Source organism: Salmo trutta, chromosome 35, assembly GCF_901001165.1.
Source record: "Salmo trutta chromosome 35, fSalTru1.1, whole genome shotgun sequence".
Classification (NCBI taxonomy): Eukaryota; Metazoa; Chordata; class Actinopteri; order Salmoniformes; family Salmonidae; genus Salmo; species Salmo trutta.
The window spans coordinates 20,767,404-20,792,181 of NC_042991.1; the positions used below are offsets into that span (position 1 = coordinate 20,767,404).

A 24,778-nucleotide genomic window follows, 5' to 3' on the forward strand; every position below is an offset into this window, starting at 1 on the left:
GAAGTTTGTAGAAATGTTAAAATAATGTAGGAGACTATAACACAATAGATATGGTAGGAAAAATCCAAAGAAAAACCAGAACCGGATTTTTTTTCTTTTTGAGAGCCCATGCTCTTCCAATAGAACGTATAGGGAAAATATTAAATCTAGCTCCCAGAATGCAATTACTATGGCTTCTACTGGATGTCAGTAGTCTTTGTTCAAGGTTTCAGGCTTGTTTCTTCCCAAACCAGGAAGAATTATTTGTTTTAGTACTGGGATACAGACTTGGAAATCAGTCTACACGCAACGAAGAGGACGCGCACCTGCTAATATCGTTTTCCTATTGAACATACTTTTTTTCCCGTATGAAATATTATAGTTTAATTACATTTTAGGGTATCTGAGGATTAAATAGAAACGTATGTTGACTTGTTTTAACAAAATTTAGCGGTAGCTTTTTGGATTCCTTTCTCTGCATGTTGAACGAGTGGATTACTCAAATCGATGGCGCCAACTAAACAGACTTTTTTGGATATAAAGAAGGATTTTATCTAACAAAACGACACTACAAGTTGTAGCTGGGACCCTTTGGATGACAAATCAGAGGAAGATTTTCAAAAAGTAAGTGAATATTTAAATCGCTATTTGTGAATTTATGAAACCTGTGCTGGTGGAAAAATATTTTGATGTGGGGCGCCGTCCTCAAACAATCGCATGGCATGCTTTCACTCTAAAGCCTATTGTAAATCGGACAGTGCAGTTAGATTAACAAGAATTTAAGCTTTTAACCGATATAAGACACTTGTATGTTCCTAAATGTTTAATATCCATCATTTTAATGATTATTTATATGAATTGCATGCCCTCCAGTTTCACCGGAAGTTGTCCCGCTAGCGGGGCCCCTAGCCTTAAGAAGTTTTAAAGCTCAACATTATGTCCTGTATTTGCTGAACATTTCCAGCACGCCGCTGGCTGTCGGAGTTCTGGAGGTGTTCAGAGTCCACATCCTTGGGAGCAAAGCAGAGCGTACGTCTGTGTAGAATTCCCCACGGCATCATGCAGACATCTCCCACCTCACCGTCTCAGTGCTATTCAATGCCCACATGTTTAACGGCGCTGCAAAGACCTTTTAGTAGGAGTGCGGACTGCATGTTAATCGTTATTTAGCAGAGAACGACGTTGTTAAGTGCAGGACGCCACCAGTGTTTTTGTCCCTCCTAACACCAGATGAGCGTCAGGGTGAGTGAGTGCTATGACGCACCACACCAGAGTGCCCACTGACACTTCTGCAAGGACACGTGTTGATCCTCATCGCTTCAGAAAAACAGACAGGCAGCTCTCAGGGCCTTTATATTGTAAAGAGCCTCACATTCACATTCATAACCCAGCCCCGAATCCCCAATCTGGCTAATTACCTAAGAGGGCACTCAGCACCTGGTGAGCAGAGGAGATGGGAAGAAAGAGGTGGTGAGTGTGTAGAGTAGGCAGGGAGGATGGAGGAGTGTAGGCAGTAGGGGATAATGGAGGAAGGACAGTGGAGCATGTTGAGGGAGGAAAATGGGAGGGTATAGTGAGAATGGGCATTACGTCAGTGTGACATTCCCATTGAGATCCAAGCTTTCACTCTGAACATCAGAAAGCAGCAGAGAGATGACAGGCAGTCTGTCACAAATGGACTCCATCCAGTGGCGTAGTGCAGTTTCACAGGGAAGGTTTTGACCGTCTCCACGGTAGCGCCATTGACGAGGATGGGGGCATGCCCAGCCTGGTTCCTCCTGAAGTCCACAATCACCTCTTTTGTTTTGCTGACGCTGAGGGAGAGGTTGTTTACCTGGCACCACGCCGTCAGAGTGCAGACCTCCTCGTTATTATCGGTAATCAGGCATACTACATTTTACATTTACATTTTAGTCATTTAGCAGACGATCTTATCCAGAGCGACTTACAGTAGTGAATACATACATTTCATTTCATGCATTTTTTTTTGTACTGGCCCCCCGTGGGAATCGAACCCACAACCCTGGCGTTGCACACACCATGCTGGCGTTGCAAACACCATGCTCTACCAACTGAGCCACAGGGAAGCCCCACTCATGAACCTGCTGCAGGTGACGAGGAAGGTGAATGACGGTGACCTGGCAGCCATCCACCAGACACCTCTTTCGTCCTCTCCTCTGTTTACTGTTCAGGTTGAATGAAGACTCTTCTGATGTTGACTGTATCTGTGGTGTGTTTTCATTTGTTATGGGGCTGTTGTTGTAGAAAGACACTTCAGAAGATGGAAAGACATCCGCTGGGATGTGTAAGTCCTCGCCTCTGTGTGTTTACTCTGGTGTTGTCAGTGAAGTTGATAATAGAGTTGGAACCGTGTGAGGCCATGCATCTGTGGGTATACAAGGAGTACAGGAGGGGACTGAGGACACATCCTTGTAGGGCCCCTGTGTTAAGGACCAGTCTGGAGGAGGTAATGTTGCCTACCTTCACCACCTGGGGACGGCCCGTCAAAAAGCATCCTCATGTATGCATTCCTTTTGTCCAGGTGCGTGAGGGTAGTATCCAGTGCAATGGCGATTGGTGTCGGCTTGGGGCAGGATGTACACAGCCATGGCGATAATCCCTGAGAACTCTCTCGGGAAGGTAAAAAGAGCGACATTTGATGACCAACTATTCAAAGTCTGGAGAGCAGAAACTCGCAAGTTCCTGTACGTTTCGCCAATCGCAATACTTGTTACTGGTCTTGAAGCAGACACCACCACCTTTGTTCTTGCCAGAGAGCCCACTTCCTATCTGCTCGATGAACTGTAAAACTCCATAATCCATTTGAATGTCGGAGGAAAGTCTCAGAAAGTCAGAAAGTCTCAGAAAAACTGAAAAAGTATATTGCAGAATCTGATGTCCGTCTGGAAGGAGATCCTCGTTCTGAGTTCGTCAAGTTTATTCACTGAGTAGTATACAATGTAATGGAGGACGGGTCGCCCGGCGTCTCAATCGCACTAAGACCCCTACACGTCTGCCTCTCCGTCAGCGTCTTTGTTTTCTTCTATCCGGTAGGACTCCCAGGCTACCTGGCACCTCACCGAAGAGGCTAGACCATTGTTTCTGCTGTCTCTGGGAATTCGGGAAGATCGGGTGGATGGTGAGTACCCAGCAATTCATATTCCAATAGTTCTACCCGGGTGTATGAAGTAATGCATTAAACAAACAGAGCAAGAAAATGAGAGAAACCACTAGAAAAAGTAGAAACCTGCAAAGTTTTCTAGGAGCTCACGGCGAGGCTACCATGTTCATTCAGCATCATCATCCTTTATAATCGTGAGAGAAATTGAACTAGTTAGTTGCTAGCTAGTTAGTTATACACCATGACCTGTTAGTTATACACACTGACCTGTTCACCGAACATGCTACCTTGTCCCGGACCGGCTGTTTTCAACCCTCTCTCTCCCACTCTACAGCACCTGCTGTTTCGACCTTTGAATGCTCAGCTATGAAAAGCCAACTGACATTTACTCCTGAGGTGCTGGTCATCTATGAACGTTTGATCTGGCTTAATGGCCATGTACTCTTATAATCTACACTTGGCACAGCCAGAAAAGGACTGGCCACCCCTCAGAGCCTGGTTCCTCTCTAGGTTTTTCACTAGGTTCCTGCCTTTCTAAGGAGTTTTTCCTAGCCACTGTGCTTCTACATCTGCATTGCTTGCTGTTTGGGGTTTTAGACTGGGTTTCTGTATAAGCACTTTGTGACATCATCTGATGTAAAAAGGGCTTCATAAATACATTTGATTGATTGATCATACCTAGGTAACTTACAAGGTTAGTTGACTTTTGTCAAAACGCATCTCATTGAGGATAGCTATTTGTCCCTCATGCTAGCCTTTACAGCAAAATATCACTTCAGAAACATCAAAATATAAAATATTGATATGAACAGCATTATAGACCCTCTCTCCCCTCTTACTGCAGCTTTAGCTAATCTCAAAATAACAGAGCAATGTAATACAAATCTCCAAACTTATTTTTCGTTTGTTTTATAGCACTAATGCTCCAGGGCGAATTTAGTTTTTAAAGCATATGTTGCAGAACAGTGATTTCAGAATAATGACAAAGACAAATCTTAAGAGGGTTAGCCATCAGTGACAGAATTGACAAGCCACTGATGGACTTGACAACAGATACTCAAAACACAATTTGTAAAATATGGAAAATGATTCATTTGAAAATCCCCAATAAAAACATAACCATTCTATCTGCTCTTTCAGAACTCTGACGGTTGACGCTAGACAAAAATAGGACAGAGTTGATGTTTTACCGAGTTTACATAAAAATACATTCTGCTTCATTCAAGTGGCATACACAGTAGCAATATTTTTTCTTCATCAGTTGCTTTATGACTCTAAAACCTAATTAAAATGTAACATATTTTAACCAAAATTAATATTCTAAATCTATCAGGGAGATGGAGTTGACAGTTTATGGTTGTGACCATGATTATTCCAATATTGTTTCTTTAAATCTATCAAAAGTAGAGAACTTTGCAGACAAGGTAAAAATCTGTTGTTAAGCGCCTGAGCAAGGCAGTTAACCCACTGTTCCCCGGGCGCCGAAGACGTGGATGTCAATTAAGGCAGCCCCCCACTCCTCTCTGATTCAGAGGGGTTGGGTTAAATGCGGGAGACACATTTCAGTTGTACAACTGACTAGGTATCCCCCCTTTCCCTTGTTGCACTACAGGTCATGATGACATGAATAATGCGTCCTTATGGTATAGCTGACCCTGCTCGTTCCTTATGGTATAGCTGACCCTGCTCGTTCCTTATGGTATAGCTGACCCTGCTCGTTCCTTATGGTATAGCTGACCCTGCTCGTTCCTTATGGTATAGCTGACCCTGCTCGTTCCTTATGGTATAGCTGACCCTGCTCGTTCCTTATGGTATAGCTGACCCTGCTCGTTCCTTATGGTATAGCTGACCCTGCTCGTTCCTTATGGTATAGCTGACCCTGCTCGTTCCTTATGGTATAGCTGACCCTGCTCGTTCCTTATGGTATAGCTGACCCTGCTCGTTCCTGATTCATTTAGAATTTTAGACTAATCTGACACAACTTTTATGAATCACAGTTTTGAGTAATCTCATTTTTTGATAAATATTATTTCAAGTCACAGAGGGCTATTGCAAGAAACTACATAAGAACATTTTTCAATTAATATCCATTATTGGCAGTTTTTTTTAATTGTAAAACTTTTTTGGAGAGTTTGAAATTTGGATCCTTTGCTCTGGACAAGGGCATTTTCAGGCATAGAGGCTACATGAAATTACTAGTATTGAAAGTATTTAGAAAATTTTCCACATTTATATTTTCCCATAAAAATTCCCCTAAATGTACATTTTAAGCTCAAATAATGCAACAATTTTTTTTTTTTTTCAACTATAAAAAATTATGTTTCCCTGCCGGACAAGGATTGTCCCGACTTTCAAGAATCCCTGAGCTAATTTCCTGTAATTCTACACATTTTGCTATGAGGCTGAGAGACATTGTTACATTACATTACATTACATTTTAGTCATTTAGCAGACGCTCTTATCCAGAGCGACTTACAGTAGTTGCGGTTTTAAAGCTAATTTCCTGTAATTTCACCCCAAAAATGCATGGCTTATGACATGTTCATTAGCTCTCTGGGTGGCCTGACCTCCGGGGGGCGGTGGGGACCCTAACCCAACAACAACAAAGCTCGTGCCCCCCCCCCATACAGGGATGTTTGCTACGTCAGTGACTCCATCAACTAACTGTCTAAACAGCAATATAATTTCTTCCCCCCACATCTGGGGCACACCATCGCCAATAATTGCATCTCTCACAAAGCTTTAATTTGACTGAGGTAAATCTCAACTGATAGAAACGGACTGTGGATGTTCATTATACCCGGTTCTGACATCACCGCAAAGAAACACACAGTAGCGAAGCTTCCTGTCCTATTCTAGCCGTCTGTAATGGTGGACTTAAAGGACTATTTCTCTCAGCACATACACCGAGCCAGACCAGCTCTGTTCAATCCTTTTCTGTCTGTGACGCTACACTTGTGTGTGTGTGTGTGTATTCTCCATGTGTTCTCTGTGCAGGTGTGCGCTGTGGCTGTCATAGGTGCGGTGGGGTGGTGCCGCCCATCTGCATTGTCCCTCTTGCTAATGCCGTTCATGTTCAAGCCCACCATTACATAAGGTAAACAGAGAGAGGAGGCTTTAATGTGGGTATTTCTGCTGCTGTATCTCCCTCCACATCACCAGCAGGAGGAGAGATGTGTCTGACAGTCCGTCACAGGACATGAAAGAGAGGCGCTCCTTAGCACCTCCTCCTACTGAGAAGGGCCTAGAACAGAGGAGGGAGGAGGAAAATGGGAATCTCTCTCCCTCTGCCTTCACCTCTCTCTTTCTCTCTCCCTGAGTGGCATGTCAGCTCGAGTTCGACATGGCAGAAGTACAATCAGAACCCCCAGAGGTTGTGTTTTGCATTATGCTTTACTAGAGAAGAAGAAGCAGTCTTCAATTTAGTTTTAATTACTATCTCACTTAATGAAAACCCTAAATGCTGTCAGAACTAAAGAGCATGTAAAATGCATAATTTACAAATGACAAAATGAAAAGGAGCTGAAGGGGAATGCAATTGTGAAATATGAACATTGCGAGAGAGGAGGGTAAATGAAACCTAATTACAGTACAAGAGATAAAGAGGAGGACAGGAGAAAACTTTGAGCTGATCTGGATGGTGTAATTGTAGAACTCCATGTGTAGCAGGGCCTTCCTGGTAATCAGGAATCCTTAATGCTGTATTAACACATTTCTTGACCCCAGCAAGGGAGAGAGACACTAATTGGACTCTGTCTGATGAGCTAGGATGAACTTCCTCCTCCTCCTCATCTCCAGTGTCACATCCCTGAGCTGCAGTTCTGTTCACACCATGATTCACATGTCCCCGACGTGCTGTGGCGGCATTGAGATTCAAATGGCCTTTTATTGTGCCAACAAACTGTTTTTACACTTGAAATTCATAAGCAGTGGCTTGTCACAGCCTTGTTGTCACTCGGGCTCAAATCCCTTGGTAAACAACCGCTTTTGCTTCAGACAAAAAACACATTTAGAGGTAGACGAGGGCAGCCGCTGAACAAATGTTTATGAAAAATGAAGGCCCATATTTTGGGGCAGTATAATTTCTCATGGGACCTATCTCCTCCTCTTTCACTTGCACACGAACTCAATGTGTGACCTAGCTAGCTACAGTACTCACAAGTACAGCATTATTAGTGTTATTATTACTGTAATGATCTGTGTGGACGCTGAGCCCTCTAAAGATAATTCCAATGGTCACAGGCCTTTTCAGTGGTCATAATCTGTGGTGCAGCACTGGCTCTTTTTAAATGAAGCCGTCCATTCATAATCCTCTAAACCAGGGAGAGAAGGACCTCCTGCTGGGGAGAGACCAGCCCTGGCAGGTATTATTAGTATGAAGCTGGATTCACTGTATCGTGGCCCTTGTCTTAGAATCAATGTTTCAATTACTGCAAGCCAAACTCTTTCACTTAACCTCTCCATCGCCATCTTTGGCACATCTCAACCAAATGAACCCCAGGGCCAAGGCAGACCCAAAAACAAGAAATACACGTACGCACAAACACACAAACACACACACACACACACACACACACACACACACACACACACACACACACACACACACACACACACACACCTTAACGTCTCGGTCCACTTGAGCTCCAGTTCCAGCGCCATCTTGTCCATCTTGAGCTTCTCGTCCTCTTTAATAGTGATGACTTTAGCCTCGTGCTGCTTCTTCTGGGTCCCCATCTCTCCCTGAGACGGGGAAGGAGAAAGACAGAAAGACAGGAAAAAAGAGAGAAAGGGTAATGATATTAGCCCTCATGATAAACAACACCATTGAGCATGAGATCTAACCCTATATGGACAGGACTCAACACACATTACTACCAATGAGGATCTTGGTACCATGTGTGAACATGGGACAGTGCTCTGTGTGATCAGTCAGAGGAGAGGAAAACAGCCTGGACCTACTACCATCAATGCTGCTCCAGAACTTCCCCTGACATTCATTCAGACTACAGCCTGCTTCATTATGCAGGACCAGAGAGAGGGAGCGAGAGAGGAGGGAGGGAGAGGAGAGAGGGAAGAAGAGAGAGGGGAGCCCCAGAAGGTCAATGGCATAATGAAGTGCCAATGCCACATGGGCTCCTTAAAGATGAGAACAGAATTCACAATCTGAGCCTGATTAGGTATGTCAACCCAAAGCTGCTGGAAAGCCTGCTTGGCATGTGAAGAACTGGAATCTGGGACAAAGCTGCTGGAAAGCCTGCTTGGCATATGAAGAATTGGAATCTGGGACAAAGCTGCTGGAAAGCCTGCTTGGCATGTGAAGAATTGGAATCTGGGACAAAGCTGCTGGAAAGCCTGCTCGGCATATGAAGAATTGGAATCTGGGACAAAGCTGCTGGAAAGCCTGCTTGGCATATGAAGAATTAGAATCTGGGACAAAGCTGCTGGAAAGCCTGCTTGGCATATGAAGAATTAGAATCTGGGACAAAGCTGCTGGAAAGCCTGCTCGGCATATGAAGAATTGGAATCTGGGACAAAGCTGCTGGAAAGCCTGCTTGGCATATGAAGAATTGGAATCTGGGACAAAGCTGCTGGAAAGCCTGCTTGGCATGTGAAGAATTGGAATCTGGGACAAAGCTGCTGGAAAGCCTGCTCGGCATATGAAGAATTGGAATCTGGGATAAAGCTGCTGGAAAGCCTGCTCGGCATATGAAGAATTGGAATCTGGGATAAAGCTGCTGGAAAGCCTGCTCGGCATATGAAGAATTGGAATCTGGGACAAAGCGGGTGGACGTGATAGATTTAATAAGGGAATAGACTCAAGGCTATTCAGTACAGATACACTTTATTACCCCCCATAAATAAGCTTAATACACAATAAATAAATACCTGGTCAGAAGAGGGACTGGGTGAGGAAAATCATTAGGGTTCCTGTTGGAGAATCCAATGGCTCCCTGATGAGGTAAACCCACCAAGGACCCATCAAAATCTATTTGTGTGTGTTTGCGTGTGCCTGCCTGTGTGTGTCTGTGTGTGTGTGTGTGGGTTTGTGTTTGCGTGTGTGCGCTGTAACAGTGCTCTCACCTGCAGGGCGGTCAGCAGGTTGCTGGTCTCTCTCAGTCTGGCCCTGGTAGCATCCAGCTCCTCCACTAGCTTGTCCTGGGCCTCACTCAGGTTGGAGATGTGTCCCTCTGCTGAATCCATGCCCTGCTCACCCTCCTTCACCAGCTCCTGCAGGCGCAACACCTGCACCCAGGGGACGGACAGGGAGGGAGGGAGAGCAGACCCACACTCAGCACAGAACAAGAATAAAGGCTAGAAGTCTATCATACACCACAGTACCCAGACAGGCTTTAAAAACAGCTGTAATAAACTAGAGTCAAATATATTCCTTTTTGTAATAAATTACAATTGGGAATCTGCACTTGAAATGAGTCAAGACACACTCTACACATCAGCAGCTGTTCTCTAGAAGTCTATCTCAGTCCGCAGAGAGGCGTTAACATCTTAACCAGCTGTAAGGAACTCCTAGACTTTCCCTTCAGTAGAGTTGGGAAACTGCACTTCAAATGAGCCAAGACATATTTATATCATCTCTACCTGCTGTTATTTTCCTTTCAAACCTGGTTTGTTTTCTGAGAATCGATAGCGTCGAAATTCAAAGATCACCAATTAGCACCAGTAATTCTAATTCTATGTGGCTGACCACAATAAATGGTCAAAATGAATTGAGAAAGAGGAGAGATCTGATAGGTAGGGTGACTCATGACTGACCTCCTGATTGGCTTGTTCAAGTTTGGCGGCGAGCTCCTCCCTCAGGCTGTCCAGTTGTTGTCTGAGATGGTTCTTCTGCTCCTCCAATGAGAGCCTCTCCCTCTCAAACTGCTGCTCCATTTCCTGTAGACAAACCACAAAGACTGTTATAATAATACCAGCACAATAACCATTACAGGGCTTACAGTATTATAGGCTTTTTATGAATTGAAAATACTTTGTAGATATGGCTGCAATAATTGTGCTTTTAGAGGAAAATCAATGAGGAAAATCAATGCCAGTTTAAAGGGAATGACTAGTACATGAAAAGACAATAGTTGGCATTATTCACATGAATAAAAAGAGTTGTCAGTATCGTTGTTACACAATCTGGTAATATGGACTCAGTGGAGCTCTTTGGAGGAGGGCTTGTATTGAGAGATGTTATATTTAGGAGGTTGTGTGTGTGTGTGTGTGTTTAAATCACAAGTGACTCATTAAATGTTGTTTAACCCTGGGCAGGTGGTTAATATCCTGCTGGGAAAATGGATGACATGAGTGAGTTCATTATTGAAGCAACGGCAGGCCACTCAAGACAAGGATGTCTGCAAAGCAAATAAATGATGCAGCGTTTACTGATAAAGGTCATGTCACATTATGGAATTCCATTTTCAGGGAGGAAAGATTTCTCGCTGTGACGGTGCGATATCATAGATCAAATGCAGCCTTCAGACATTTCTCGTATGGGATAGATCGTTAGTCTACCATTTCACTCTCATTGCAGGATATTTGTGCCGGTAGACGACACCAACGTGACAATATAATCAGTAGACATCACCATAGCAGGGACAGGCCAATGAGATGGAAGGAATGAGTGGCATTTTTAATACCAGGCGTGGAAATGACTAAAAGATGATTTTCTCATGAAATTCTCAACAGCTCTGCATCTGTTAACGTCAGCGCTGAGCATTCAACCGTGGACAGGACATTGTTCAAACCCCTTCATATAGGCCTTCAACTTTTACCAAAACAGAATTCTTGATCACCACAACATTATGACTAGTATATTACTCTGAAAAGACGCCTTGGAGCTAAATCAATGACTGCCAAATAAACACTAAATGCATTGAGCTGACTAGTGACAGACTACTATGTGAACCAAGTCCACTCCAATATTAAAAGGTTCCTGTGATACAGATGGGGATTGACACTGCAGCATGATCCTTTCCCTCTGTAACTTCGTGTTCATGCTCTCCAATGACCCAAAATGGAATATACGACAGACACTTCAAAGTGCAATCTCAAAAGGTCTATATATGAGCAGAAGACTGGTCAGCATGATGGACTAAGTAAGGCTGACTGAATAATGTATAGTTTCACCATGTTCAGAGGGGACTGCGCTGCACACTGTAGGTGCATGTCTGGTAGGTTAAGGCTACATCGTTTGGCGCTCTCATCTTTCTCTGCACTCACATATGCAAATAGGAGCTCATCCCAACAAGAATGTAAGACATTATGCATTTAATCCTGTTAGCATCTTCCCCCAGGTTTTTTTTACACTGAGTGTCAAGTTAAGGGATGTGTGTGTGTGTGTCTGTGTGTGTGTGTGTGTGTGAAGAAACTTCTAAACGTGCCACACAAAGTCTCCGTCAGCCAGGCCACGGTAGTTTGACTGGTCACTTGTTCTATCTCAGTGTCCAAACTAAAGGTCCATCCCACACCTTGGTGCTGACAACAAAATGACTCTCCTCCCTCTCTTCTCTCGCTGTGCTGTACGCAGAGGAAGAGCCTGGGGGAGTTGGCCCAAAATATGATGTCAGCTGCCGCCACATGGACTTGTCAAGCTGCTCTTTGCGACTATGGTGACTCACCGCCGCACAAACATAGACCCTTTTTCATTATGCTCTCCTTTCTCCGCTCTCTCCATTCCCATTTGAGAGAGTGAGGAGCAGAGATGATAGATTGAGAGACAGAGAGAGAATTTCTCTCACACACACACACACACACACACACACACGGGATCGACCAACGTTTGTCTGCCTGAGATAAGGTTCCTGAAAGCAGCTGGTGAGGTGCAGACAGGTGTAATCACAGTCTTCCTCTGCAGATGAGACTCCGGAACTCAAATACCATCCTGGTGAAAGAACAAGAGGGGTCGTTACCTCCATTTCCTCCAATTTAAAACAAGAAGGCGAAACAGTGGAAAATGTGTTGACTATGAAGAATGAACAGGGTGACTGTGTGTCAGAGACACCCACGCACGTACACATTCCAAAGCCCATGAGGAAAGCCACTGTCATCCTTCAAATAGCCAGAGAGTAGTGGCCACAATGGCGTTAGGTTGGCCGGCCCTGATATAAACAAGGGACTGGCTAATTACATCGGCTTAACCCAACATCTGTCATTTGGCCGATATTTTATTACATAAAGAGTAAATCATGCAACCATGTTAGAGAGGGACGAGTTGACAGGAGCCTTTGGCAGCTACCGAGCTGAGAAATAAAAAGATGACTAATTGCATTTTGGCTGAGTCAATCGTGCATGTCTTTTGAGTGCTTTAATTGAATATGTTATCAGTCAGGGATATCAAAACAGACAGTTTAGTCATGTCACTGCAGCAGATGTTTTCAAGCAGATAGAAAACAAAAGACTAGTTATTTAATAGAGTGAGAGCCGGGTTCTGTCAGCATCTCCAACACCTCGGCCTAGGCAGGTCCTGGAACAGTGCGTGTGTGTGTGTGTTTGAGTGGTTGGGCTGAGCAGAGCGCGGCGGGGTGGGGAGATGAGTTGTCATGGTAGTTTTTAACGAGGCGTGGGTGCTAGGCCCAGATACAGGCCCTCTCACTGCTCTACTGCCTGCAGGACTGGAGCTGAGCTCTGGAGCTGCTCTACTGCCTGCAGGACTGGAGCTGAGCTCTGGAGCTGCTCTACTGCCTGCAGGACTGGAGCTGAGCTCTGGAGCTGCTCTACTGCCTGCAGGACTGGAGCTGAGCTCTGGAGCTGCTCTACTGCCTGCAGGACTGGAGCTGAGCTCTGGAGCTGCTCTACTGCCTGCAGGACTGGAGCTGAGCTCTGGAGCTGCTCTACTGCCTGCAGGACTGGAGCTGAGCTCTGGGCCCTGACACACACAGAGAACACACTGGGAAAGAGGCAGACACAGGCCTGGGACACACAGACACAACCTGAGAGACACAGACACAACCTGAGAGACACACAGACACAACCTGAGAGACACACAGACACAACCTGAGAGACACACAGACACAACCTGAGAGACACACAGACACAACCTGAGAGACACACAGACACAACCTGAGAGACACAGACACAACCTGAGAGACACAGACACAACCTGAGAGACACAGACACAACCTGAGAGACACAGACACAACCTGAGAGACACAGACACAACCTGAGAGACACAGACACAACCTGAGAGAGATAGACACAACCTGAGAGAGATAGACATGGCGGAGGTACAATGCACTGGGCTCTCATACAGAAAAGGCTGAACAGAGAGAAAGACCTACTCAAGAACTGAGCAAAACAGGGCCCTAAAAGCTGAGGGAGACTAGTGACAAACCACATTACAGCAAGAAAACTTGATTTTTTTGGGGGATGGGTCTGTTGTCAACCAATATAACCAATCTCGTTCTGTATGATTTTAAACCACTAGACATCCATAGTAACAGCACTTCTGTGTTCTGTGTGGAATGGCAGGCAGCACTTGAGGGTACTCAAAGCTATACCAGCATAGAGTTGTTCTCAAAACTCATGGGACTGCCTTGACAAGTAGCTCTGACAAGCTGTAGACCAAAACCAGCACAGCAAAGCCTGGAATTCATGCATGCAAATGACATGGAGGGACTTGGAGGAAAGATAAGCTGTTCTGCCATTGGTAATGAGTCTCCCTCCCTCTCCCTTCTCCTCTCTCTCTTTCTGGCTCTCCACGGCTCTCTTTCTCGGTCTCTACAGAGTGGTTCCACCATCTGTTTGTAGTCCGTGATTAATTAAAAACCTATTTCAAACTGATAATCATTGGGCTTTCATAATAAGGTTCAGACTCAGCATTGACCTTTTCTCTTTCTCCCACATTCAATAGTAGAAGAGAATCATTGTTTCAACTGTTGTTCTTTAGTCTTGCTGTTGGATCCTGTGTGACTTGGTTCATTAGGGTGGTTGTAATGGCACTGTGCACTGCAAGAGCAGAGGAGTGTAGTTTGGTACAGATCTGCACAATAATGCAATTAGATAATGTATTACCGTAAGCCAAGGCCATTTGCTATTCATAACAACAGCCAAATCATAGCAAATCATAGCTTGGAGGTGAAGTGATCATTTCTGCAGTGGAAATCCCAATCCCATCCCATTGCTGAGGTGTGTAGGTGCAGTTTCACTGCAGTGTGTGTGTGTGTGTGTGTGTGTGTGTGTGTGTGTGTGTGTGTGTGTGTGTGTGTGTGTGTGTGTGTGTGTGTGTGTGTGTACACTCTTCTTACGGCCAGTAGCCAGCTCCTCTCCGTCTCGGCAGTAGTCTGTGTGTTCTCCAGGGTGGTCCGGTGTTTTTTCGACAGCTCCTCCAGCGCACGGGTCTGTGACTCTTTGAAGTGGGCGGCGTCGTCCTCGTATTTGGCACGCATGTTTACCATCTCCTTCTCATACATCTGCTTCTCCTCCCGTAGAGTCTGACGGAACAACACAGAGACAACACCATGACAGTATGCCCTGTGTTAATCAAATCAATGCTAAAGTCATTACTGTCTTATTTCTACTTCCTTGGTCATTTGAGTGAGCCTGAGTCAGTCACATACAGGTAACACGTGAACGGCTGTCTGGTGTCTTGTAATGGAGGAAAGTGACAGCCTGAAGATGCTTCAAATCCTCTCTGACACATTATTCACATTCAGAGATGAGGCTCAAGCAGCAAGCCAAAACGAACGGAGAGAGGGGCCTCTGTTACCAGACAAGAGAGAGAGCGGCGTTTCTTAGAATGCCAGCGGCCCATTGGATTACTGCTCAATTCACTCACACCTCCATTCACAGCAGGTTGCCATAGTAACACCTAACTCAAGGCTATGGTAATGGCAAACAGAACAGAAGACTTCCTGGGAACTGGAGAGATGAGGTCAGGTTTTCAGGCTACAGCATTGCGGTAAAAGTGTCTAGGCCTACCGAGTGGCGCAGCGGTCTAAGGCACTGCATCTCAGTGCAAGAGGCTTCATTACAGTCCCTGGTTCGAACCCAGGCTGTATTACATCCGGCCGTGATTGGGAGTCCCATAGGGCGGTGCACAATTGGCCCAGCGTCGTCCGGGTTTGGCCGGGGTAGGCCGTCATTGTAAATAAGAATTTGTTCTTAACTGACTTGCCTAGTTAAATAAAGGTTAAATAAATTAAAAATGTGTCATTGAGACACAGGGGACATAGCATTGAGGGGTGCGGGTCACTGTCAACAGAACACGCTCCCTGTCTTGAGAGCGTATTGATAACAGGAGGTTGGTGGCACCTTAATTGGGGAGGACGGGCTCGTGGTAATGGCTGGAGCGGAGTAAGTGGAATGGTGTCAAATACATCAAACACATGGTTTGATGCCACTCCATTCGCTCCGTTCCAGCCCTTATTATGAGCCGTCCTCCCCTCAGCAGCCTCCACTGATATCGTCATGCAGAACGGCATATTGCGAAAGCTTCAACTGTACATTTTACCATAATGTAAACGCTGAATGAAAAATAGATGATACTTGACATTCATTTACGGGGGAAGCGCAGTTGGTCTTCGGCGCTACTGTTGGTAAATAAGGAGCATGGCCATCTGCAGTGTTGTGTGTTCAGAAGCCATGCATATTTCAGGGCTCCGTAACTCCTGAGAGCACGGAGGACTTTCCAAGGAGCCATCTAAATACTTAGTCGTAAAATCTGAGTTTTTATGTGTAACCTGACATTAATAATTGAAGTTAAATGCTATTTTACAACCAGAAAGCATGGCTGAAAGAAAAATGCTGACTACAGTGGAAGTAGCAGCCATGGCTAATAGTTGAGATATATGAAGCGAACTGTGACACAAAATGGATGTCTATTTACAGCTAAAGTGTAGTCTGCTAAATCGAAATAATCAGCTAAACGTCAACAAAAAATGGTTTTGTCCAGTAACTTCTCTTTCCAAGATGTTGAGTTTTGTGAATAGCGCTGAGCGATTAATCAAAATGTTGGGCTTTCTTTTGGTTATTTAACAACTAATTGACCAACGTCGGTTCATTTACTTGAATTCCATTTAGTTAGCGAGCTCAACGCGCCGTTTTCTCTAGGGAGAAATCAAATCATTCACGAGAGAATTTCTCAAGAACTATGTGGGACGAGGGGCTGATTGGAATGTTTTCATTAGGCAAATATTAAACCTAGTTCACCACAGAAACGTGAGATAACCGATGGTTGACTGGCTGGCTGCTACTGTCTGAGCAGAGATCAGATGATGACGGAATTAAAAATAAGAAAAGACAAAAAAAACGAAGTAATATACACAACTGTAATATTTTATTAAAGTAAAATAAGTAAAGTAAGTGAATAATGATGGTTAATAAGTGATAAGCAGTAATGGGCATTCCCTACCGTCATAGGGCTCATATTGCTTCATTCTGTGTTGTTACAGCATTCAACCAACCCACTGTCAGTGTCAGGAAGAATTTAATTGAAACCCAAATCGAAAACCGTGATTATTTTTTAATAGTCAAACCGACCTCGCAAAGCACTAATCGCTCAGCACTAGTAGTGAATTAAACATGGAGGAGTGGATTTAGGCCCTGCAGCAGCTGATGCCCACTAAAGCAGTGAGGAGTGTTTAACTGGGGAGATCTGTTGTAAACACGTTCAAACCTAATATTTTCTCCTTAGAGGAGCTGGTGCAGAATAAGAGTCTGTCCTCAGACAACTCCAGTCTCCAGTGGCAGAAATCCAGTTCTCGCCACGCCCCTGAAGGCTCACCTTCTCCAGGGAGAGAATCTGTTGCCTCTGCCTGTCGTCCAGTGCCTGGGACTTGTTCTGCAGGGACCCGCGTTCCTCCTCTAGACGTACCACTTTGTCCTTCAGACGAGACTTCTCAGACTCCAGGTCCCGGATGGCTGCCTCGTGGTTCATCTGAGTGGCTTGCAGGCTGCCAATGTGACCTGCAGAGGAGAGGAAGAGAGAGAGAGATAGAGATGAAGAGAGAGATGAAGAGAGAGAACACAGTGACAAACAGTCCAGCCAGACAGGGCTATTAGAATGACATTACCTGTAACAGCAGTATAACCATAGAGAGTTGACCTGGGTCAATGTACTGTTTAAACATTGACGTTTCGGCGAGCCAGTATTTCATTGCCAGATGAAATATTGACGCAGCAAGGCATCACTAATAATCAAATGAGATCACACAGGCATGGCTGTGAGTATTCAGCAGGGCTCGCTGCAGTATAGACCGTACAAAGTGCAGCACGCCTTAAACTGGGCGTAATTTGAACACGGCTTTCACCTCCTTGGGCTCATGACTACCATTAATGCAGGGATACACCATTTCCCCATTAAACAGTTATGCTACAGCAGTTCAGATAAGCCCAAGTAGCTGTGATGCTAATATTCTAAGTGTTTCTCCAACAGCTAAGAGGTGAGTGTTTTCAGCAGCAGCCTCTCTGTGTCTGATGCCAAACATGGGGCTACAGATACATACAGTACTACACAGCTACACAATAGGCACCATGGAAAATTCCAGACAAAGGCAAACATGTTATTTTTCTCTCTGTCCTTGTTATATACCTTGACCACGGTATGACAGGCATTTGAACCACAACAGATGTTGCAGGGCTAGGTAAGAGCTAGGTGAGGGGGTCTATGTAAGCCCTCTCCCCATCAGGGTACATTCCAGAGCCAGGAGGGGGTGAAGAGGTCTCGGAGCAGAGCTGGGGCTAGGCAGCAGAGCACACTGGACCTCTGTTGCCGGGATACCGGGAAGTGATTTGTCACAGCACAATCTCCTGTCAACAGGTACACTAGCTGAAGTTGGAGCTACCTACCTCCAGAATGAATTAAAAACGTCTATTTGGGTTCTGGTTCATTCTGCCATCCACTGGGAATGTATCACACCAGCGATAAGGAAAGAGTCCGTGACACAAAATTGAGAATAGCTGGAAGCCTATATAAAGTAGGTTTGAGCCTGTGTACCTGTGAAAATATCTGATGCAAACTGGTGCAAAGACTTCGTAAACTTTAACCAACATCATTTTAATATTTCATGACATGAAGTCGTTGATATATACAGTTGAAGTCGGAAGTTCACATACACTTAGGTTGGAGACATTAAAACTTGTTTTTCAACCACTCCACTAATTTTTTGTTAACAAACTATAGTTTTGGCAAGTCGGTTAGGACATCTACTTTGTGCATGACACAAGGCATTTTTCCAACAACTGTTGACAGACAGATTATTTCACTTATAATTTACTGTATCGCAATTCCAGTGGGTCAGAAGTTTACTGTGCCTTTAAACAGCTTGGAAAATTCCAGAAAATTATGTCATGGCTTTAGAAGCTTCTGATAGGCTAATTGATATCATTTGAGTCAATTGGAGGTGTACCTGAGGATGTATTTCAAGGCCTACCTTCAAAATCAGTGCCTCTTTGCTTGACATCCTGGGAAAAATCAAAAGAAATCAGCCAAAACCTCAGAAAAAAAATCGTAGACCTCCACAAGTCTGGTTCATCCTTTGGAGCAATTTCCAAACGCCTGAAGGTACCACGTTCATCTGTACAAACAATAGTACACAAGTATAAACACCATGGGACCACGCAGCTGTCATACCACTCAGGAAGGAGATGCGTTCTGTCTCCTAGAGATGAACGTACTTTGGTGCGAAAAGTGCAAATCAATCCCAGAACAACAGCAAAGGACCTTGTGAAGATGCTGGAGGAAACCGGTACAAAAGTAGCTATATCCACAGTAAAACGAGTCCTATATTGACATAACCTGAAAGGCCGCTCAGCAAGGAAGAAGCCACTGCTCCAAAACCACCATAAAAAAGCCAGACTACGGTTTGCAACTGAACATGGGGTTCAAAGATCGTACTTTTTGGAGAAATGTCCTCTGGTCTGATGAAACAAAAATATAACTTTTTGGCCATAATGACCATAGTTATGTTTGAAGGAAAAAGCGGGAGGCTTGCAAGCCGAAGAACACCATCCCAACCGTGAAGCACGGGGGTGGCAGCATCATGTTGTGGGGGTGCTTTACTGCAGGAGGGACTGGTGCACTTCACAAAATGGATGGCATCATCTGGTAGGAAAATGATGTGGATATATTGAAGAAACATCTCAAGACATCAGTCAGGAAGTTAAAGCTTGGTTGCAAATGGGTCTTCCAAATGGACAATGACCCCAAGCATACTTCCAAAGTTGTGGCAAAATGGCTTAAGGACAACAAAGTCAAGGTATTGGAGTGGCCATCACAAAGCCCTGACCTCAATCCTATAGAAAATGTGTGGGCAGAACTGAAAAAGCGTGTGCGAGCAAGGAGGCCTACAAACCTGACTCAGTTACACCAGCTGTCAGGAGGAATGAACCAAAATTCACCCTATTGTGGGAAGCTTGTGGAAGGCTCCCCGAAACGTTTGACCCAAGTTAAACAATTTCAAGGCAATGCTACCAAATACTAATTGAGTGTATGTAAACTTCTGACCCACTGGGAATGTGATGAAAGAAATAAAAGCTGAAATAAATAATTCTCTCTACTATTATTCTGACATTTCACATTCTTAAAATAAAGTGGTGATCCTAACTGACCTAAGACAGGAAAATAATTACAAGGAATAAATGTCAGGAATTGTGAAAAACTGAGTTTAAATGTATTTGGCTAAGGTGTATGTAAACTTTCGACTTCAACTGTCCGTAGACTTAATTAAACGTTGGGGGAAATCAAGTTTGGACTAAGAGTGGTGTGGGTCATTACTCAAATTGTGGTTATTAGTGTTGTTCAGGTAGTGCGGTAGTGTGGGTTGTAACAGAGAAAGGAGGGAAGAAGAGGGGAAGAGAAGGATAGCGTAGAGTGTAGGATAAGAAGGCTGGGGAGGAGGGTGGCATGCTAGCTCACTGGCTTTGAGGAGGATCTCTGTGGCCTGCTGCTGCACACGATCTCTGGTGGCCTCCAGCTCACACTCCGCCTCCTTCTGTCGAATCTCCACGATCTCGGCATCCTGCGTCACCTCGTCCAGCTGTTTGCTCAACTCCTGGAGCATAGACAGAGACACACAGAGCACAGGTTAGCCTACCCTCCTGAGGCACAGACACACATAGCACAGGGTCAACTTCCTGACCCGTGTTCATTCTCTCTGCCAGAACAATGAAACAGTGTATACACACACGACTCACTCACTCATATGCTCTAATAATCACTTAAATTTCTCTCTCTCTCTATCACTCTTTTTTCTTTCCTGCATTTGCACTCTCTCTGTAGAGATGTAGAGCTTGAGAAACTAGCCACTTTTCATTCTTAATTGGACAGCTTTTACAGTATGGTGCATGTTCTCTACTGCTCTCAAGGACTGGCCATGAAATAGTCACTTAGATTTACATTTCCCATGGGAATATAGTCCATATGGAAGTGGAGTTCTAATGCATTGGTAAATATATTGACTTGTCTGGTGGGGCAGTACGAAGCAGGGAGGCATGTAGCCTAGAGGTTAAGAGCATCAGGCCAGTAACCGAAAGGTTGCTGGTTCGAATCCTTAAGCCGACTAGATGAAAAACAATCCGTTGATGTGCCCTTAAAGGAATATTTTGGCATTGAGGCCCTTTATGTAACTCCCCATGTTATATGTCTCTGTGTTCAGTATGAAAGAAGCTAAGAGGTAGTAGACTAATGTAGCATGCTAGCAGATACCCATAGACTTCCATCCATTGCGCTAACGCTAGTTAGCATTGGCTCGCAAAACTACTTCTAACTTCCTTCATACTGGACACAGACACAGAAAAATGGTATCCCCTAGTTGATCTGACTCTGGGGAAGTAGATAAAGGGCCTCATTGCCAAAATCCCGTAGTATCCCTTTAAACAAGGCACTTAACCCTGATTGCTCCTGTAAGTCGCTCTGGATAAGAGCATCTGCTAAATAACTAAGATTTCAATTTAAAATGTAAACCTTTTTCTGAAGGATCGGTGTGGGGAGTACTTGTTTTTTTAAATGCATTGATTTCAGGACTATATGTCCTCAAGCTAAAATATGATATTCAACTTAACAATGCCTCGGTGGAAATCACATAAATCTTGCCAAATATCAATTTGAAGATAAGATGGAGTTGTAAAATATCTTAGGCCTTAAGTGCCACATTCCCTCATAAGGTCCGGTTTATATCTATCCTTATAGCTACCGGGGCCCCTCAGGGGTGCGTGCTTAGTCCCCTCCTGTACTCCTTGTTCACCCACGACTGCGTGGCCAAGCACCACTCCAACACCATCATTAAGTTTGCTGACGACACAACAGTGTTAGGCCTGATCAACGACAACGATGAGACAACCTATAGGGAGGAGGTCAGAGACCTGGCAGTGTGGTGCCAGGACAACAACCTCTCCCTCAATGTGAGCAAGACAAAGGAGCTGATCATAGACTGATCATGACTGGTTGCATCACCGCCTGGTATGGTAACTGCTCGGCATCCGACCGTAAGGCACTTACAGAGGGTAGTGCGTACGGCCCAATCACTGGGGCCAAGCTTCCTGCCATCCAGGACCTATATACTAGGTGGTGTCAGAGGAAGACCCAAAAAATGATCAAAGACTCCAGTCATGCAAGTCATAGACTGTTCTCTCTGCTACCGCACGGCAAGCGGTACCGGAGCGCCATGTCTAGGTCCAAAAGGCTCCTTAACAGCTTCTACCCCTAAGCCATAAGACCGCTGAACAATTAATCAAATAACCACCAGGACTATTTATATTGAGCCCCCCCTACACTGCTGCTACTCGCTGTTTATTATCTATGCATAGTCACTTTAACCCATTGACTCGGTACCAGTGCCCCCTGTATATAGCCTTGTTATTATTATTATTATTATTATTATTATTATGTAATTTTATTGTGTTACTTTTTAATATTTTTTTTTACTTTAGTTTATTTAGTAAATATTTTCTTAACTCTATTTCTTGAACTGCATTGTTGGTTAAGGGCTTGTAAGTAAGCATTTCACGGTAAGGTCTACACCTGTTGTATTCGGCGCATGTGACAAATAACATTTGATTTGATTTTAAATTACATCTGCATGTTTTGTAGAGAGACAAACAATGCTAGCTAAAGTAAAATAAACATCTTGTTCGGAGTAAGAGAGGGGATGCATTCTGATTGGTCCGTGTGGTATGATTTCCCTGATGAGCAGTTTCTGGTGTGTGTGTGTGTGATGAGCTGTTCAGGTGGAGAGGATACGCTTTAAATCACCCTCACAGTTTGTTTTGTTTCCCTTAATGAAAAATCTAATTGTGGCGACATGGCTGATATCATCGTGTCACACCTGAGCACCCATCCCATACTAAACTGACTGGAAGAGCTCTTGGGAGCTATCCATTAAAATACATTCAGAGAAAGTAGCTAACATAGATCCACCAATACATGTTACAGAGACTAGGCCTTTGGCTGACTGAAAGGGAATATTTGTAACAACCAGAGTCAAAGCAAAGTTATTTTTGCAATCTCCACCGTGCCATGCATATGAACGTGACGAGACTGACAGCTTCTCTGAGCCAGGCAAATTCATTCATTAGAATAATTATAATGGATATATCCAAAGGAATTGCAATAGAAACTAAGATAAAACAAACTGAAGTGCACATAGTTTGCTGCCATTTCAGCTGCTTGATGTGATTGTGTGTTAGCTTCAGTTGGCTAGCTAGCTAGCAAAGAAGAAGTAATGTTAGCCTAGTAACGTTAGCCTAGCAATATTTTATTGGACAATCAGCTGGTTGTTGCCTATTTATAAATGATTTATCCTGTCATCATTGTCTCTCATCCTCATTAAACCTCAACATGGAATGAATAGAATGAACGACAGGATCAAAACATGAGAATAGAATTAACGACTAGCCTTTGGTTAGCAACTTCTGAACTAAGAACTGTTTTTTTGCCCGGACTATATCGTCTGGTGGAAGGATGAAATAAAACAAATGTTCTCATTAAAACAACGTTTTTAATGAAAGCATGTTAATATTTAAAATATATTGCCAATTTTCTAAAAGCAATACAGCCCTCGAACCCAGGATTATCGTGTGATAACCCTCTCCTAAAAACAGGCCTTATTCAGGAGTTATCACACAATAATCCCCAGGTTCTCAAGCCTTATTGCTTAATTATATATGATTCCAACAGTTCACCTAACTGTTTTAATCTATATCGCACATCAAATCGCAACCGCAATATTTGATAAAAACATTTCCCATATCGTGTAACCCTAGGTAGGAGCATTCTAGGTAGGAGCATTTTTGCTAAAATCACCATGATTAGACATTAGGAGAGTGAATGATGAAGAGGTCTAATTATGGCAATTTAAATGGACCCTTAAATTTAGATCAAACTGTGGATTGCACTTTTTTAATCCTGTGCACTTCAAAGTTTGATTTTAACTTCTAATCATTTCATTAAATGACTATTAAACCACAATGGGATTTTCAGGATTAAGATATTAACTGCTTTCTGGGTTTAAGGATTACATGGTTTAAAGATTACAGTGATAATTTAACATCAATGCTACATATCCTCTACTATGAAGTTCACTCATGTATCTCTTTAAGACTCTAATAGCTTTGGGGGCTTTCATTAGGATGTTTAAGCCACAGTTGGGTATCTCCACAGGCTCTCTTACCTTGATATTGTTCTCGGCTGCAGTGAGCGAGGCCTGCAGTTTGTGGGACTTCTCCCTATGTTCCTGGGCCTCCTCCTGCACCCTCTGCAGCTCGGAGCGCAGCTTCCCCAGGGTCTTCTGCAGCGCTGCCTCCTGCATGTGGAACTCCCTCCGCAGCTCCGCCTCGGTCTTCTTCCAGGCCTGCAGGTTGTCTGCGGTGAGCTGCTGCGTGCGCTTCATGGCCTCCAGCTCGCGCTCGTAGAAGGCTTGGGCCTTGTTGAGCTTGGTCTCGTACTCCTCCACCAGTCTCTTCTTGTCCCCCTTAATCTCCTCCACACGCTCTGACAGGGACTCCACCTCCGCCTTGTGCAGCTGGCCCAGTTTCTCCTGGTCCTTGCTGTAGTTCTGGTTCTGGCTTTGGTGGCTGCGGAGCAGCTCCGACACCTCCTGCCGATGGTTGGCCTTTAGCTCCTCCAGGGCCAGCTTTTTCTCCTGCTCAAACTGGGCCTGCGCCATGCCGAAAGAGCGCAGCTTCTCCTCGAACGAGTGCCGCATCTCCTCCACCTCGCGGGACATGGTGACAACACGCTGTGTGTGCTGGGCCTCGGTGCAGAGCTGCATGTCCTCCACACGCTGCCGGTAGGTCTCGAACTCGGCGAGGGCCTGGCGCTTCATGCGCTCGTGCAGCTCCATGGACTCCTCGAGCGACTGGATGCGCTGCTTAAGGTCCATCTCATCGCTGATCTTACTCTTGTACTGCATGATCTTCTCCCGCGTCTCCGACAGGATCTGCTGCACCTCCTCCTCGTGAGCCTCCTTCAGCGTCTGGATGGCCGCCTCGTGCTCGTCGTTCTTGGTGTTCAGAGCGTAGATCACCTTGGGGAGGCAGAGAGAGCATCAGTATGGTGGTTGAAAAAGGACAGCATAGAACAAACACACATCCAATGGCTTGTTTGAGCGGGTGCTGGAGATCAAAGTAAATGTTCATCAGTAAGAAAGTTAAAACTGTGTGGGGATGTGTTAGAATTGTCCTCAAACTAAAAGGGATACCTTGAAGGTTTATCATTACTTTGACTTCCTGCAGCAGTCA

At 44.5% G+C, this 24,778-nt stretch overlaps 1 protein-coding gene across 13 annotated transcripts in view; it reads right to left on the reverse strand.

Annotated features, from left to right (window-relative positions):
- The window catches only part of fam184ab (family with sequence similarity 184 member Ab), a 101,450-nt gene that overhangs the window by 32,998 nt on the left and 43,674 nt on the right, over positions 1-24,778 (reverse strand). For all 13 annotated transcript variants that reach the window (XR_003871848.1, XR_003871849.1, XR_003871850.1 and 10 more), the window contains 7 exons: positions 23,710-24,564; positions 19,959-20,094; positions 16,827-17,008; positions 14,350-14,535; positions 9,875-9,997; positions 9,185-9,346; positions 7,722-7,843 (listed from right to left, as the gene is read on the reverse strand). Coding sequence is in view for 10 of the 13 variants with exons in the window: in XM_029733779.1 (XP_029589639.1) it covers positions 7,722-7,843; positions 9,185-9,346; positions 9,875-9,997; positions 14,350-14,535; positions 16,827-17,008; positions 19,959-20,094; positions 23,710-24,564 (1,766 nt within the window). In the remaining 3 variants the exon portion in view is untranslated. The remainder of the gene's footprint in view (positions 1-7,721; positions 7,844-9,184; positions 9,347-9,874; positions 9,998-14,349; positions 14,536-16,826; positions 17,009-19,958; positions 20,095-23,709; positions 24,565-24,778) is intronic.